The sequence below is a fragment of the Hyperoodon ampullatus genome (genome assembly GCF_949752795.1).
Source record: "Hyperoodon ampullatus genome assembly, chromosome: 17".
Taxonomy (NCBI): Eukaryota; Metazoa; Chordata; class Mammalia; order Artiodactyla; family Ziphiidae; genus Hyperoodon; species Hyperoodon ampullatus.
In genome coordinates this window covers 33,847,741-33,864,994 of record NC_136930.1, presented here as the reverse complement: position 1 = coordinate 33,864,994, position 17,254 = coordinate 33,847,741, and the positions used below count along the sequence as shown (strand labels likewise).

General features: G+C 36.6%; 1 protein-coding gene across 1 annotated transcript in view; it reads left to right on the top strand.

Annotated features, from left to right (window-relative positions):
* Positions 1-17,254, top strand: part of LOC307065647 (uncharacterized protein C8orf88) — a gene marked incomplete at its 5' end in the record, with an annotated part of 43,827 nt that overhangs the window by 25,718 nt on the left and 855 nt on the right. Inside the window, one exon of the mRNA XM_079722537.1 lies at positions 15,677-15,783. Within this exon, the coding sequence (XP_079578663.1) occupies positions 15,677-15,783 (107 nt within the window). The remainder of the gene's footprint in view (positions 1-15,676; positions 15,784-17,254) is intronic.

The following is a 17,254-nucleotide window of genomic DNA, read 5'->3' as shown; positions in this document are numbered from 1 at the left end:
AAAAGGAATCCAAATGGGAAAAGAAGAAGTAAATCTGTCACTGTTTGCAGATGACATGATACTATACATGGAGAATCCTAAAGATGCTACCAGAAAACTACTGTAGCTAATCAATGAATTTGGTAAAGTAGCAGGATACAAAATTAATGCACAGAAATCTCTGGCATTCCTATACACTAATGATGAAAATCTGAAAGTGAAATCAAGAAAACACTCCCATTTACCATTGCAACAAAAAGAATAAAATATCTAGGAATAAACCTACCTAAAGAGACAAAAAACCAGTATGCAGAAAATTATAAGACACTGATGAAAGAAATTAAAGATGATACAAATAGATGGAGAGATATACCATGTTCCTGGATTGGAAGAATCAGTATTGTGAAAATGACTCTACTACCCAAAGCAATCTACAGATTCAATGCAATCCCTATCAAACTACCAGTGGCATTTTTCACAGAACTAGAACAAAAAAAATCACAATTTGTATGGAAACACAAAAGACCCCAAATAGCCAAAGCAATCTTGAGAATGAAAAACGGAGCTGGAGGAATCATAGCAGTATTTTCTTAGATCAGTCTCCCAAGGCAAAAGAAGTAAAAACAAAATTAAACAAATGGAACCTAGTCAACCTTAAAAGCTTTTCACAGCAAAGAAAACCATAAGCAAAGCAAAAAGACAGCCTACGGACTTGGAGAAGTTATTTGCAAATGATGCTACAGACAAGGGCTTAATTTCCAAAGTGTACAAACAGCTCATACAACTCAATATCAAACAAACAAACCACCCAATCAAATAATGGGCAGAAGACCTAGACAGACATTTCTCCAAAGAAGACATAACAGATGGCCAACAGGCACATGAAAAGATGCTCAACATCACTAATTATTAGAGAAGTGCAAATCAAAACCACAATGAGATATCACATCACACCGGTCAGAATGGCCATCTTCAAAATGTCTACAAATAATAAACACTGGAGAGGGTGTGGAGAAAAGGGAACTCTCTTACACGGTTGGTGGGAATATACATTGGTGCAGGCACTGTGGAAAATAGTATTGAGGTTCCTTAAAAAACTAAAAATAAAGTTACCATATGACCCAGCAGTCCCACTCCTAGGTAGGTATCTGGAAAAGCTGAAAACTAATTCAAAAAGATAAATGTGCACCCTAATGCTCATAGCACTATTTACAATAGCCAAGACATGCAAATAACCCAAGTGCCCATCAACAGTCAGTTGCCTTAAGAAGATATAGTATATATACACAATGTAATATTAGCCATAAAAAAGCATGAAATATTTCCATTTGCAGCAACATAAATGGCCCTAGATAATATCATACTAAGTGAAGTAAGTCAGACAGAGAAAGACAAATATTATATGTATCACTTATATGTGTAGTCTAAAAAATAATACAAATGAATCTATGTACAAAACATAAACAGACTCACAGACATGGAAAACAAACTTGTGATTACAAAAGGGGAAAGGGAGGGGAGGAGGGATAAATTAGTGTTATTGGATTAACAGATACAAGGTACTATACATAAAATTGATAAGCAACAAAGATTTATTCTGCAGCACAGGGAACTATATTAAGTATCTTATAATAACCTATAATGAAAAATAATCTGTGAAAAAATATATATTTTGTATATTTATATACTTATATTTTTATATTATACACAATATTATATATATATATATAATCACCTGAAAGTAACACAATACTGTAAATCAACTATACTTCAATTAAAATAAAGAATTTATGTTTTCCTTGGAGCACTACTTTAGTTGCACTGCACCAATTTTTACATTACATTTTAATTGTCATTAAGTTTAAAATATTTTAACTTCCTTATTATCTTTGACTTGTGAATTATTATAAAGTATGTTATTTAACTTCCAAGATATTTGAGATTTTTCTGGATATCTTATTAATAGGTTTCTTAACTTACTGTGTTGTCAGAGAATATAGTCTATATGATTTCAAGCTTCTTAAATTTATTTTTATTTTTTTATTTTTAGCATTTTTTTAAAGTTGACATATACATTATATTAGTTTCAGGTGTACAACATAATAATTTGATATTTGTATACATTGGGAAATGTTCACTTCAGTAAGTCTAGTTAACATCTGTCACCATACATATTTACAAAATTTTCTTTTTCTTATGATGAGAACTTTTAAGATTTACTCTCTTAGTGACTTTCAAATATGCAATACAGTAATATTAACTATATTCACCATGTGTATACATTACATCCCTGGGACTTATTTTATAACTGGAAATGTGTACCTTTTCTCCCCCTTCACCCACTTCACCTACCCCTTAGCCCCACCTGTGGCAACCACCAATCTGTTTTGTGCATCTGTAAGTTTGTGTGGTGTTTTGTTTTGTTTTTAAGGTTCCACATATAAGTGAAGTCATATAGTATTTGTCTTTCTCTGTCTGATTTAGTGTAATTCCCTCAAGGTCCATCCATGTGTCGCAAGTGGCAAGATTTCCTTTTTTTATGGCTGAATAATATTCCATCGTGTGTGTGTGTGTGTGTGTATATATATATATATATATATACACACACACACACACACACCACATTTGCTTTATCCCTTCATCCATCAGTGGACACTTAGATTGTTTTCATGTCTTGGCTATTGTAGATGTCTTGCAATCAACATGGGAGTACATATATGTTTTTGAATTAGTATTTTTGTTTTCTTTAGAAATACCCAGAAGTGAAATTGTTGGATCGTGTGGTAGTTCTATTTTTGATTTTGAGGAACCTTCATAATGTTTTCCATAATGGTTGCACAAATTTACATTGCCACCAACAGTGCACATGTTCCCTTTACTCCACATCCTCGTCAACACTTATTATTTCTTGCCTTTTTGATGACAGCCTTCCTAACGTGATAGCTCATTGCAGTTTTGATTTGCATTTCCCTGATGATTAGTGATACTGAGCATCCTTTCTTGTATATGTTGGCCATCTGTATGTCTTCTTTGGAAAAATGTCTATGCTAATCCTCTGCCCATTTTTTAATCAGGTTGTTTGGGGTTTTTTGCTATTGAATTTTATGAGTTCTTTATATATTTTGGATATTAGCCCCTTATCAGATATATGATTTGCAAATATTTTCTCCTATTCAGTAGGCTACCTTTTCATTTTGTAGATGTTTTCCTTTACTATACAGAAGATTTTTAGTTTGATGTAGTCCCACTGATTTATTTTTACATTTTGTTGCTTTTGCTTTTGGTGTCAAATCCAAAAAATCATTGCCAAGACCAGTGTCATGGAGCTTACTGCCTATATTTTCTTCCAGGGGTTTTATGGTTTCAGATCGTACATTCAGGCATTTAATCCATTTTGACTTAATTTTTGTGTATAGTGTAAAGGGTCCAGTTTTGTTCTTTTGCATGTGGCTATTTAGTTTTCCCAATACCATTTATTGAAAAGACTGTCCATTTCCCATTGTATAGCTTTGGTTCCTTTGTTGTATATTAATTGACCATATATTAGTGGGTTTATTTCTGGGCTCACTATTCTGTTCTGTTTATCTATACATCTGTTTTTAGGCCAATACCATACTGTTTTTTTTTAATAGGATGAATTTTATTTAACTTTCTACTTAGTAAACTTAGTTTTAGAAATATTTCTACTCTAGTAGAATTCTATACAATCAAGTTCTTGGTATTACAGAAATATCTACATGATGCCTGTAATTCATAAGGTCCTGCAAGATATGGAGAAAAGCCTGACCAGAAAATAAAATTTACCCATCTACCAAAATTTGCCAATTCTACCATGAACTAAATGACAACATATACAACAACCTCTCTCTCTATCTCAGCATCTAGAAATGTTATCTCAAAAAAAAAAAAAAAAAGAATTACAGAGTGCCACTATAGTCCGTTATAATTTGACATACAAATTTTATGTTCTCATTCATTCTGTACCAAGTTTCAATGTAACTGTTAGCAAGGGACCATAACCCCATGTCTGTCTGCATGAAAAACTGGCCATGTGTCCTTTATAATGCATTCCAGAGCTCCCCCATCTATGCGTTATTTCTTTATTATTAATTCTGAGTCTCCAGTTGCTGGTGAGGCAGTGAGAATGAGAGATAATAAGCCAGTGTGTCCTCTTGCCCCGAATGTCTTCTTACATGTGTCACTCTTCTTGCAGTCTTCTCCATCACATCCCATTCTGGAGGATGCCACGTCGGAATAGAAAATATGTATTGCTTGTATTACACCTCCTCTAGTTTCCAGGCACCTCTCCTAAGCTCCCAAAAGTTTTTGAGGCAGCTCAGAAACCATGAAAAGAAGTGAGAGTAAAAGATACACTATGACCCAGGTCCTATCATAACGCAGGTGCTAAGCATGTTTACTTTCGCTCATACTCTCTAATATTAAGAGGATTATTATATTTTGCAATTTTATAGATGACTCGATTGTAACTCCGAATTTAAATAATTTCTGCAGTTCACGGAGCTAGCAAATGGCAAAGCCAGGATTCACAACCCAGACCACTGGCCCCCGAGTGTTAGCCTTGCCAAGCTGCCCAGGTGCGTCTCATTCTCCACTCTGTCTCTTCCTTGCTGTCCCCCAGTTAAATCAGTTAAGGGCTCCACTGCCCTTGTACAGTTTGCCATTTACAATTACTGTTACTGAAGATGAACTTTAGTCCATTTGACGCAGCGGCATTTTTTTTTTTTTACATCTTTATTGGAGTATAATTGCTTAACAATGGTGTGTTAGTTTCTGCTTTATAACAAAATTAATCAGTTATATATATACATATGTTCCCATATCCCCTCCCTCTTGCGTCTCCCCCCCACCCTCTCTATCCCACCCCTCCAGGAAGTCACAAAGCACCGAGCTGATCTCCCTGTGCTATGCGGCTGCTTCCCACTAGCTATCTACCTTACGTTTCGTAGTGTATATATGTCCATGCCGCTCTTTCGCTTTGTCACAGCTTACCCTTCCCCCTCCCCATATCCTCAAGTCCATTCTCTAGTAGGTCTGTGTCTTTATTTCTGTCTTACCCCTATGTTCTTCATGACATTTTTTTTCTTAAATTCCATATATATGTGTCAGCATACAGTATTTGTCTTTCTCTTTCTGGCTTACTTCACTCTGTATGACAGACTCTAGGTCCATCCACCTCATTACAAATAGCTCAATTTCGTTTCTTTTTATGGCTGAGTAATATTCCACTGTATATATGTGCCACATCGTCTTTATCCATTCATCCGATGATGGACACTTAGGTTGTTTCCATCTCTGGGCTATTGTAAATAGGGCTGCTATGAACATTTTGGTACATGACTCTTTTTGAATTATGGTTTCCTCAGGGTATATGCCCAGTAGTAGGATTGCTGGGTCATATAGTAGTTCCATTTGTAGTTTTTTAAAGGAACCTCCATATGTTCTCCATAGTGGCTGTACCAATTCACATTCCCACCAGCAGTGCAAGAGTATTCCCTTTTTTCCACACCCTCTCCAGCATTTATTGTTTCTAGATTTTTTGATGATGGCCATTCTGACGGGTGTGAGATGACATCTCAATGTAGTTTTGATTTGCATTTCTCTAATGATTAAAGATGTTGAGCATCCTTTCATGTGTTTGTTGGTAGTCTGTATATCTTCTGTGGAGAAATGTCTATTTAGGTCTTCGGCCCATTTTTGGATGGGGTTGTTTTTTTTTTTTTTGCTATTGAGCTGCATGAGCTGCTTATAAATTTTGGAGATTAATCCTTTGTCAGTTGCATCAGTTGCAAATATTTTCTCCCATTCTAAGGGTTGTCTTTTGGTCTTGTTTATGGTTTCCTTTGCTATGCAAAAGCTTTTAAGTTTCATTAGGTCCCATGTGTTTATTTTTGTCTTTATTTCCATTTCTCTAGGAGGTGGGTCAAAAAGGATCTTGCTGTGATTTATGTCATAGAGTGTTCTGCCTATGTTTTCCTCTAAGAGTTTGATAGTGTCTGGCCTTACATTTAGGTCTTTAACCCATTTTGAGCTTATTTTTGTGTATGGTGTTAGGGAGTGATCTAATCTCATACTTTTACATGTCCCTGTCCAGTTTTCCCAGCACCACTTATTGAAGAGACTGTCCTTTCTCCACTGTACATTCCTGCCTCCTTTATCAAAGATAAGTTGACCATATGTGCGTGGGTTTATCTCTGGGCTTTCTATCCTGTTCCATTGATCTATCTTTCTGTTTTTGTGGCAGTACCATACTGCCTTGATTACTGTAGCTTTGTAGTATAGTCTGAAGTCAGGGAGCCTGATTCCTCCAGCTGCATTTTTCGTTCTCAAGATTGCTTTGGCTATTTGGGGTCTTTTGTGTTTCCATACAAATTGTGATATTTTTTGTTCTAGTTCTGTGAAAAATGCCAGTGGTAGTTTTAGGGATTGCATTGAATCTGTAGATTGCTTAGGGTAGTAGAGTCATTTTCACAATGTTGATTCTTCCAATCCAAGAACATTGTATATCTCTCCATCTATTTGTATCATCTTTAATTTCTTTCATCAGTGTCTTATAATTTTCTGCATACTGGTTTTTTGTCTCTTTAGGTAGGTTTATTCCTAGATATTTTATTCTTTTTGTTGCAATGGTAAATGGGAGTGTTTTCTTGATTTCACTTTCAGATTTTCATCATTAGTGTATAGGAATGCCAGAGATTTCTGTGCATTAATTTTGTATCCTGCTACTTTACCAAATTCATTGATTAGCTACAGTAGTTTTCTGGTAGCATCTTTAGGATTCTCCATGTATAGTATCATGTCATCTGCAAACAGTGACAGATTTACTTCTTCTTTTCCCATTTGGATTCCTTTTATTTCCTTTTCTTCTCTGATTGCTGTGGCTAAAAGTTCCAAAACTATGTTGAATAACAGTGGTGAGAGTGGGCAACCTTGTCTTGTTCCTGATCTTAGTGGAAATGGTTTCAGTTTTACACCATTGAGGAGAATGTTGGCTGTGGGTTTGTCATATATGGCCTTTATTATGTGGAGGAAAGTTCCCTCTATGCCTACTTTCTGCAGGGTTTTTAACATAAATGAGTGTTGAATTTTGTTGAAAGCTTTCTCTGCATCTATTGAGATGATCATATGGTTTTTCTCCTTCAATTTGTTAATATGGTGTATCACACTGATTGATTTGCGTATATTGAAGAATCCTTGCATACTTGGAATAAACCCCACTTGATCATGGTGTACGATCCTTTTAATGTGTTGTTGGATTCTGTTTGCTAGTATTTTGTTGAGGATTTTTGCATCTATGTTCATCAGTGATATTGGCCTGTAGTTTTCTTTCTTTGTGACATCCTTCTCTGGTTTTGGTATCAAGGTGATGGTGGCCTCGTAGAATGAGTTTGGGAGTATTCCTCCCTCTGCTATACTTTGGAAGAGTTTGAGAAGGATTGGTGTTAGCTCTTCTCTAAATGTTTGATAGAATTCACCTGTGAAGCCAACTGGTCCTGGGATTTTGTTTGTTTCAAGATCTTTTATCACAGTTTCAATTTCAGTGCTTGTGATTGCTCTGTTCATATTTTCTACTTCTTCCTGATTCAGACTTGGCAGATTGTGCATTTCTAAGTATTGCTCCATTTCTTCCATGTTGTCCATTTTATTGGCATAGAGTTGCTTGTAGTAATCTCTTATGATCTTTTGTATTTCTGCAGTGTCAGTTGTAACTTCTCCTTTTTCATTTCTAATTCTAATGATTTGAGTCTCATCCCTTTTTTTCTTGATGAGTCTGGCTAATGGTTTATCAATTTTGTTTATCTTCTCAAAGGACCAGCTTTTAGTTTTATTGATCTTTGCTATCATTTCCTTCATTTCTTTTTTCATTTATTTCTGATCTGATCTTTATGACTTCTTTCCTTCTGCTAACTTTGGGGTGTTTTTGTTCTTCTTTCTCTAATTGCTTTACGTGCAAGGTTAGGTTGTTTATTCGAGATGTTTCCTGTTTCTTAAGGTGGGATTCTATTACTATAAACTTCCCTCTTATAACTGCTTTTGCTGCATCCCATAGGTTTTGGGTCGTCATGTCTCCATTGTCATTTGTTTCTAGGTATTTTTCAATTTCCTCTTTGATTTCTTCAGTGATCACTTCGTTATTAAGTAGTGTATTGTTTATCCTCCATGTGTTTGTATTTTTTACAGATCTTTTCCTGTAATTGATATCTAGTCTCATAGCATTGTGGTCGGAAAAGATACTGGATACAATTTCAATTTTCTTAAATTTACCAAGGCTTGATTTGTGACCCAAGATATGACCTATCCTGGAGAACGTTCCATGAGCACTTGAGAAAAATGTGTATTCTGTTGTTTTTGGATAGAATGTCCTATAAATATCGATTAAGTCCATCTTGTTTAATGTATCATTTAAAGCTTGTGTTTCCTTATTTATTTTCATTTTGGATGATCTGTCCATTGGTGAAAGTGGGGTGTTAAAGTCCCCTACTATGAATGTGTTACTGTCGATTTCCCCTTTTATGGCTGTTAGTGGTTGCCTTATGTATTGAGGTGCTCCTATGTTGGGTGCATAAATATTTACAACTGTTATATCTTCTTCTTGGATCGATCCCTTGATCATTATGTTAGTGTCCTTCTTTGTCTCTTCTAGTAGTCTTTATTTTAAAGTCTATTTTGTCTGATATGAGAATTGCTACTCCAGCTTTCTTTTGATTTCCATTTGCATGGAATATCTTTTTCTATCCCCTTACTTTCAGTCTGTATGTGTCGCTAGGTCTGAAGTGGGTCTCTTGTAGATAGCATATATATGGGTCTTGTTTTTGTATCCATTCAGCCAATCTGTATCTTTTGGTGGGAGCATTTAGTCCATTTACATTTAAGGTAATTATCGATATGTATGTTCCTATTCCCATTTTCTTAATTGTTTTGGATACATTGTTGTAGGTCTTTTCCTTCTGTTGTGATTCTTGCCTAGAGAAGTTCCTTTAGCATTTGTTGTAAATCTGGTTTGGTGGTGCTGAACTCACTCAGCTTTTGCTTGTCTGTAAATGTTTTAATTTCTCCATGAAATCTGAATGAGATCCTTGCTGGGTAGAGTAATCTTGGTTGCAGGTTTTTCTCCTTCATCACTTTAAATATGTCCTGCCACTCCCTTCTGGCTTGCAGAGTTTCTGCTGAAAGTTCAGCTGTTAACCTTATGGGGATTCCCTTGTGTGTTATTTGTTGTTTTTCCCTTGCTGCTTTTAATATGTTTTCTTTGTGTTTAATTTTTGACAGTTTGATTAATATGTGTCTTGGCGTATTTCTCCTTGGATTTATCCTGTATGGGACTCTCTGTGCCTCCTGGACTTGACTGACTATTTCCTTTCCCATATTAGGGAAGTTTTCAACTATAATCTCTTCAAATATTTTCTCAGTCCCTTTCTTTTTCTCTTCTTCTTCTGGAACCCCTATAATTTGAATGTTGGTGCGTTTAATGTTGTCCCAGTGGTCTCTGAGACTGTCCTCAGTTCTTTTCATTCTTTTTTCTTTCTTCTTCTCTGCAGTAGTTATTTCCACTATTTTATCTTCCAGGTCACTTTTCCGTTCTTCTGCCTCAGTCATTCTGCTATTGATCCCATCTACAGTATTTTTCATTTCATTTATTGTGTTTTTAATTGTTGCTTGATTCATCTTTAGTTCTTCTAGGTCCTTGTTAAATGTTTCTTGCATTTTCTCTATTCTATTTCCAAAATTTTGGATCATCTTTACTATCATTATTCTGAATTCTTTTTCAAGTGGACTGCCTATTACTTCTTCATTTGTTGGGTCTGGTGGGTTTTTATGTTGCTCCTTCTCCTGCTGTGTGTTTTTCTGCCTTCTCATTTTGCTTATCTTACTGTGTTTGGGGTCTCCTTTTTGCAGGCTGCAGGTTCGTAGTTCCCGTTGTTTTTGGTGTCTGTCCCTTTTGGCTAAGGTTGGTTCAATGGGTTGTGTAGGCTTCCTCGTGGAGGGGACTAGTGCCTGTGTTCTGGTGGATGAGGCTGGATCTTGTTTTTCTGATGGGCAGGTCCACATCTGGTGGTGTGTTTTGGGGTTTCTGTGGACATTTTATGATTTTAGGCAGCCTCTCTGCTAATGGGTGGCATTGTGTTCCTGTCTTGCTAGTTGTTTGGCATAGGGTGTCCAGCACTGTAGCTTCTGGTCGTTGCGTGAAGCTGGGTGCTGGTGTTAGATGGAGATCTCTGGAAGATTTTCGCCCTTTGATATTATGTGGAGCTGGGAGGTCTCTTGTGGACCAGTGTCCTGAAGTTGGCTCTCCCACCTCAGAGGCACAGCACTGACTCCTGGCTCCTCAATTTGGGATGATTCGTTGTCTATTCATGTATTCCACAGATGCAGGGTACATCAAGTTGATTGTGGAGCTTTAACCCACTGCTTCTGAGGCTGCTGGGAGAGATTTCCCTTTCTCTTCTTTGTTCTCACAGCTCCCGGGTCTCAGCTTTGGATTTGGCCCCGCCTCTCCATGTAGGTCGCCAGAGGGAGTCTGTTCTTCGCTGAGACAGGACAGGGTTAAAGGAGCAGCCGCTTCAGGGACTCTGGCTCACTCAGGCCTTGGGGGAGGGAGGGGCATGCTGTGCGGGGCAAGCCTGCAGCGGCAGAGTCCGGCGTGATGTTGCACTAGCCCGAGGCGCGCCATGCATTCTCCCAGGGAAGCCTTCCCTGGATCCCGGGACCCCGGCAGTGACAGGCTGCACAGGCTCCCTGGAAGGGGGGCGTGGACAGTGACCTGCGCTCGCACACAGGCCTCATGGCAGCGGTAGCAGCCCCAGCATCCCACGCCCGTCTCGGGGGTCCGTGCTTTCAGCCGCGGCTCGCGCCCATCTCTGGAGCTCCTTTAAGCAGCGCTCTAAACCCCTCTCCTCACGCACCATGAAACAAAGAGGGAAGAAAAAGTTTCTTGCCTCTTCGGCAGGTCCAGACTTTTTCCCAGACTCCCTCCCGGCTAGCTGTGGTGCATTAACCCCTTCAGGCTGTGTTCACGCTGCCAGCCCCAGTCCTCTCCCTGTGCTCTGACTGAAGGCCGAGCCTCAGCTCCAAGTGCCGCCCACCCCGGCAGGCGAGCAGACAAGCCTCTCGGGCTGGTGAGTGCCGATCGGCACCGATCCTCTGTGCGGGAATCTCTCCGCTTTGCCCTACTCAGGTATGGGAGGGAGTTTCTTGCCTTTGGGAGGTCTGAGGTCTTCTGCCAGCATTCAGTAGGTGTTCTGTAGGAGTTGTTCCACGTGTAGCTGTATTTCTGGTGTATCTGTGGGGAGGAAGGTGATCTCCGCATCTTACTCTTCCGCCATCTTCCCTGGAAGTCCCATACTGTTTTGATTACTATAGCTTTGTAATATAGTTTGAAATCAGGGGGTGTGCTACCTCCATCTTTGTTGCCCTTTCTCAAGATTGCTTTGACTATTTGGGGTCTTTTGTGATTCCATGCAAATTTTAGGAATTTTTTGTTCAATTTCTGTGACAAATGCCATTGGAATTTTGATAGGGATTGCATTGAATCTGTAGATTGCTTTGGGTAATATGGATATTTTCATGATATTAATTCTTGTGATGCATGAGCACAGAATGTCTTTCCATTTATTTGTGTCATCTTCATTTTCTTTAATTAATGTCTTAATGCATACGGTCTTTCCCTCCTTGATTAAATTTATTCCTAGGTTTTTTTTATCTTTGTTGCAATTGAAATTGGGATTGTTTTCTTAGTTTCTCTTTGTGACAGTTTATTTGTGTATAGAAAAACAACAAATTTTTGTATATTGATTTTGTGTCCTGCAACTTTACTCAATTCACTTATTAGTTCTAACAGTTTTTGGTAGAGACTTCAGTGTTTTCTTTATGTCACCTGCAGATAGTGACAGTTTTACTTCTTCCTTTCCAATTTGAATACCTTTTTCTTTTTTTTGCTAAATTGCTCTGGCTAGGAGTTCTAATACTATATTGAATAAAAGAGGTAAGAGTGGCCATCCTTGTCTTGTTCCTACTGTTAGAAGTAAAGCTTTCAGCTTTTCACCACTGAGTATGATGTTAGCTGTGGGCTTGTCATATATGGCATTTATTAGGTTGAGGTATATTCCCTATATATCTACTTTGTTGAGAGTATTAAGCATAAACTGATGTTGAATTTTGTCCAATGCTTTTTCTGTATTTATTGAGATATCATATGATTTTTGTCCTTCATTTTGTGATGTGGTATATCACATTGATTGATTTGTGGATATTGAATCATCCTTACATCCCTGGAATAAATCCCACTTGATCATGCTGTATGATCCTTTTAATGTATTGTTGAATTTGGTTTGCTAATATTTTGTTGAGGATTTTTGCATCTATGTTCATCAGGGATATTGGCCTGTAATTTTCTTTTTTCATGGCATCTTTTTCTGGTTTTTGCATCAGGGTGATGCTGGCCTCATAAATTGAATTTGGGAGTGCTCTTCTATTTCTTGGAATAGTTTGAGGATTGGTATTGATTTTCCTTTGAATCGTTGGTAGAATTCACCAGTGAAGCCATATGGTCCTGGACTTCTGTTTGTTGGGAGGTTTTTGATTACTGATTCAATTTCATGTTTTCTGTTTCTTCATGATTCAGTCTTGGTAGGTTGTATGTTTCTAGGAATTTATCAGTTTCTTAGAGGTTGTCAAATTTGTTGCGTATAATTGTTCATAATATAATCTTATCCTTTGTATCTCTGTGGTATCAATTGTAATGTCTCCCCTTTCATTTCTGATTTTATTTATTTGAGTCCTCTTTTTTCCAACCCTGTTAAATTTATTGAAACTTGTTTTATAGCCAACATATAGTGTGTCTTGGTTACTGTACCATATCCCTGTGAATATAATTTGTATTTTGCAGTTGTTGATGTAACTTTTATAATTGTCAGTTAAATCAAGGTGGTCCATAGTATTGTTAAGATCTGTGTCTTTTTTGATTTTTTTTTCTCTAGTTATATCAGTTGCTGAGGGAAGGGTTTTTACCTTACCTAATATTTTTGTGGAATTGTGTGTTGCTGCCTTTATTTCTGTCAATTTTTCCTTCATGCATTTTGAATCTCTGTCCTTAGGCACAACACATTGATAATTGTTATCTCTTTATCTAATGTTAAGAGCCACTCTAGCCTTCTTGTTCTTAGTCTTTGTGTGGTATATCTTTTTATATCCATTTACTTTCAACCTATCTGTGTCTTTATGTTTAATGTGTATCTCTCGCAGGCAGCATGTAACAGTGTCTTTTTTTATTTGTTGTGTCAATTCATGGCCTTTAATTGCAGTGTTTATCTTAGGAGTGAGTATACTATGGCCCACAGGCCAAATGCCCAATTTGGAAATTAAATTTTATTGGAATACAGCCACATGCTTTATTTAGTTATTATCTGTTTGCTTTTCTGCTACAAGACAGAGTTGAGTAGTTGTGACAGAGATTATATGTCCCAAACTCTTCAAGTATTTACTTTCTGGTCATTTACAGAAAAATTTTGCTGACCCTGTTTTAGACCATTGAGATTTAATGTGATATGGTTGAATTTAGGCATACCATTTTATTATTTGTTTTCTGTTTGTCCTCATTTTTGTTTGTTTTTGTTTTCCCCTGTTCTTTCTTTTGGATTTTGTTAAGTTTCATTTTTGGCATTTAATTATATCTATTGTATTTTTAGCTGTATTTCTTTGTATTTTTAAGTGGTTGATCTAGGGATTATAATATCTAACTTTCTTAGTGTACTTGTTAATATTGTACTTCATGCAAAACAGTGATGACAAAACTTTGCAACCATATGTAGTTTCCTTTCCTTTATCCCCCTGCATTGATCTTTTTGCTATAGCTATATGCATTATATCTCCATACCTTGGAAATCTCACCAGTGTCAGAAGTTTTGCTTTTCAACAATCATACATATTTTCATAAAACTTAGATAAGGGGGGAAAAAAGAAGTCTGTTATATTTATTCGGCTATTTGCCATTTCTCGTTTGTTCTCCTTTAAATCTTAAGATGAAAGACTCTGTCTGGTATCATTTCCCTTCAACCTGGAGGACTTTCTTTAGTGTTTCTTATAGATCAGGTCAGCTGGTGACAAATTCTTTTAGTTTTCTTTCATCTGAAAATGTTTTTTACTTCATATGCATTCCTGAAAGATTTTTTTCACTGGCTATGTATAAGGGAAAAACTACACTCCTCCTGTGTTTTTCCTCTACTCTCAATACTCTACTATACTCACAACACTTGTGGCACTAGATGTGAGGTTTTTCCATATATCAAGCAATTCATGGTGAAACCAGCTTGGTGTCCTGTAATTCAAGTTAATTCTGATATTAACTGGAATTAATGTAGCTGCCACAGGGTAATCACCTGGTCACATAAGACTACCCTCCACTTCCGATGACAGTTACAAGTAAAGGTTCCCAAGACCCCCTTCTTGGATTCTGTCATTTTCTAGGACAGCTTACAGAACTTAGGAAAACCACTTTCTTACATTTACCAGCTTATTACATAATTAAGGGTATGCTAAAGAATATAGATGAATAGCCAAATGAAGATATACATAGAGCAGGGTTTTGTAGGGTCCCAAGTGCAGGAGCTTCTGTGGAGTTGAGTTACACCACTCTCTGTTACATGGATGTATTCACCCACCCAGAATCTCTCCAAATGCTTTACATTTTTTATTTTTATGGAGGCTTCATCACGTAGGCACCATCGATCCTTAACTCAATTTCCAGTTCCTCTCCCCTTCTCAGAGGATGTATGGGTGGGGCTGAAAGTTCCAAGCTTCTAATCATGGCTTGGTCTTTCTGGTGATCAGCCCCCATCCAGGAGCCCACCAAGAGTCACCTCATTAGAACAGAAGACCAAATCACCCAGAAAATTTTAAGAGATTTAGCAGCTCTGTGTCAGGAACTAGTGTCAAGGAACAAATATTAGAACAAAAGATGCCCTTAGTGCTCTTATCACTTAGGAAAATATAAGGGAAAGGAGTTCTGTGCCAGGAACAGGGACAGAAACCCATATATATTTTTTCTATTATTTCACAATATCAAAATCTAGGTTGTCAGTCCTTTTCTGTTAGAAATTTAAAGATTATAGCTCCACTATTTCTGGCCCAGCAAATGGTCTAATATAGGCCAAGATGGTGACAGTCTCTGATGAGAAATCTGCAGATATTTGAATCACTGTTCCCCTTGAAGATAGGGACCCTATTTTGGACCTTTTTCACCATTACCTACAATAAATGTTTCTTGAATTTATTGAATTGTATTAAATTTTTAGTAAGTTAATATAAGGACTAGACAGGCTTGTTAGGGTTCCATTTCCATAGGCTTATCGGGATCTGAATTGCCCAATAGGTGTTATACCTGTTATATTTTATAATAGAAGATTTCTTTACTAGATATGAATAACCAGATAAAAGAAGCGATGCATTACCAAGTTTCTGAAATGATTCCTTGGTTAATTGGCTTTGTTTCTATCTAAAAGGACAATTGGAGGCAGTAGATGTTTGTCAGAGCTTTTTCCCCACTTCTCTTTTACATAAAAACTACTTACCATTTTATAAAATAATGGACAGTTAAGGGACATCCAGAAAGAAATGAGCCCAAAAGTGTTCTGGGAGAGTTCTGTGCTTTATAACATTACATTTGATGTTTTGATATCTACAGAGAGAATCAAATACAGCAGAGATTTCCTGTTGAAGCTCTCAAGTGTTTCCATCTGCAGAAAAAAACCAGACTTTCTGCCTGATCATCCCATTGTACTTCAAAAACCAGTAAGTAGTTTTCTAATTTTGTATTGTTTTAATTCTAAATATTTATCTTTTAAAGATTTTTGTATTGTTTTAATTCTAAAATATGTGTCTTTTAAACCTTTTTAATCTTTCTCATTTTGAAATATAATTCAGAAAAGTACATAAATCTAAATGTATAATATAACCAATTACTGTAAGTAATTACCACTCTGGTCAAAAATGGAATGGAATTGTCATATTTTAGGAAATATTTTTCTATTTTGTTTTTCAGTTAAGTTTTATAATTCACCTGAAATTGATTTTACTATATGGTGTGAGGTAGGGGTGAAGTTTTATTTTTTTCTGCATGGATACCCAGTCATCCTAGCAATATTTAGCGAAAGGATAGTCCTCTGCCACCTTTGCAGCAATATATTTACACGTGGTCTGTTTCTGTTCTGTTCAGTTACTCCTTTTAAACAGTAAAACAACACAACTATTCTTCAACACATCTTTGCTGTTTCTTAGCCCTTTATATTTCTGTGTCACCTCATCAAATTCTATCAGAGTAAATACACACAGTAAATACATACATGTATCTTTCAGGATATTGATTGGAAAGGACATGAGTTTCATGTCAGGCTTGGGTTCAAGTTGTAGCTCCACCTGTGTACTGGTATATTGTTCAAACTTACGCAAGTCACTTAACGTTCTTGAGCTTCAGTTTTGCAATTGTGATAAGGGGATGATTTCTAATTGTTAGGATTAAGTGAAATGTATGAAATTGCTTTTAGTATGGTACTTATCTCATTATATACTCAGTAGGTGTTGATTTTCATCTTTTATTGTCTTCCGTTTTGAGTGTAATTTGAATTTCTTTTATTTATAGTTTTCATAAACACCATTTTATACAGGTAAAGGCATATAAAAGGTATACAGGCGTACCTCAGAGATGTTGCAAGTTTGGTTCCAAACAAATATCGCAATAAAGGGAGTCACACAAATGTTTTGGTTTCCCAGTGCATATAAAAGTTATGTTTATACTATACTGCTCTTAGTTGTGCAATAGCATTATGTCTGAAAAAAAAACTATTTACATATCTTAATTTAAAAACACCTTATTTATTTATTGCTAATAAATGCTAACCAACATCTGAGCCTTCAGCAAGTTGTAATCTTTTCGCTATATAACATTGAAGATAACTGTTCACAGATCACTATAACAAACATAATGATAATAATGAAAATGTTTGAAATATTGGGAGAATTACCAAAATATAACAGACTCAAAGTGAGCAGATGGTGTTGGAAAAATGGTACCCACAGGCATGTTTGATGCAAGGTTGCCACAACCCTTCAATTTGTAAAAAACACAGTATCTACAAAGAGCAGTAAAGTGAGGAATGCCTGTAGTATTCTACTGAGATGAGTTCATAATATAGGTATGCTAAGAATGGGTCAAATGTAATATAAAATACCTCCTGTGTTCTCCATTTGGGGGATTTCTTACCCT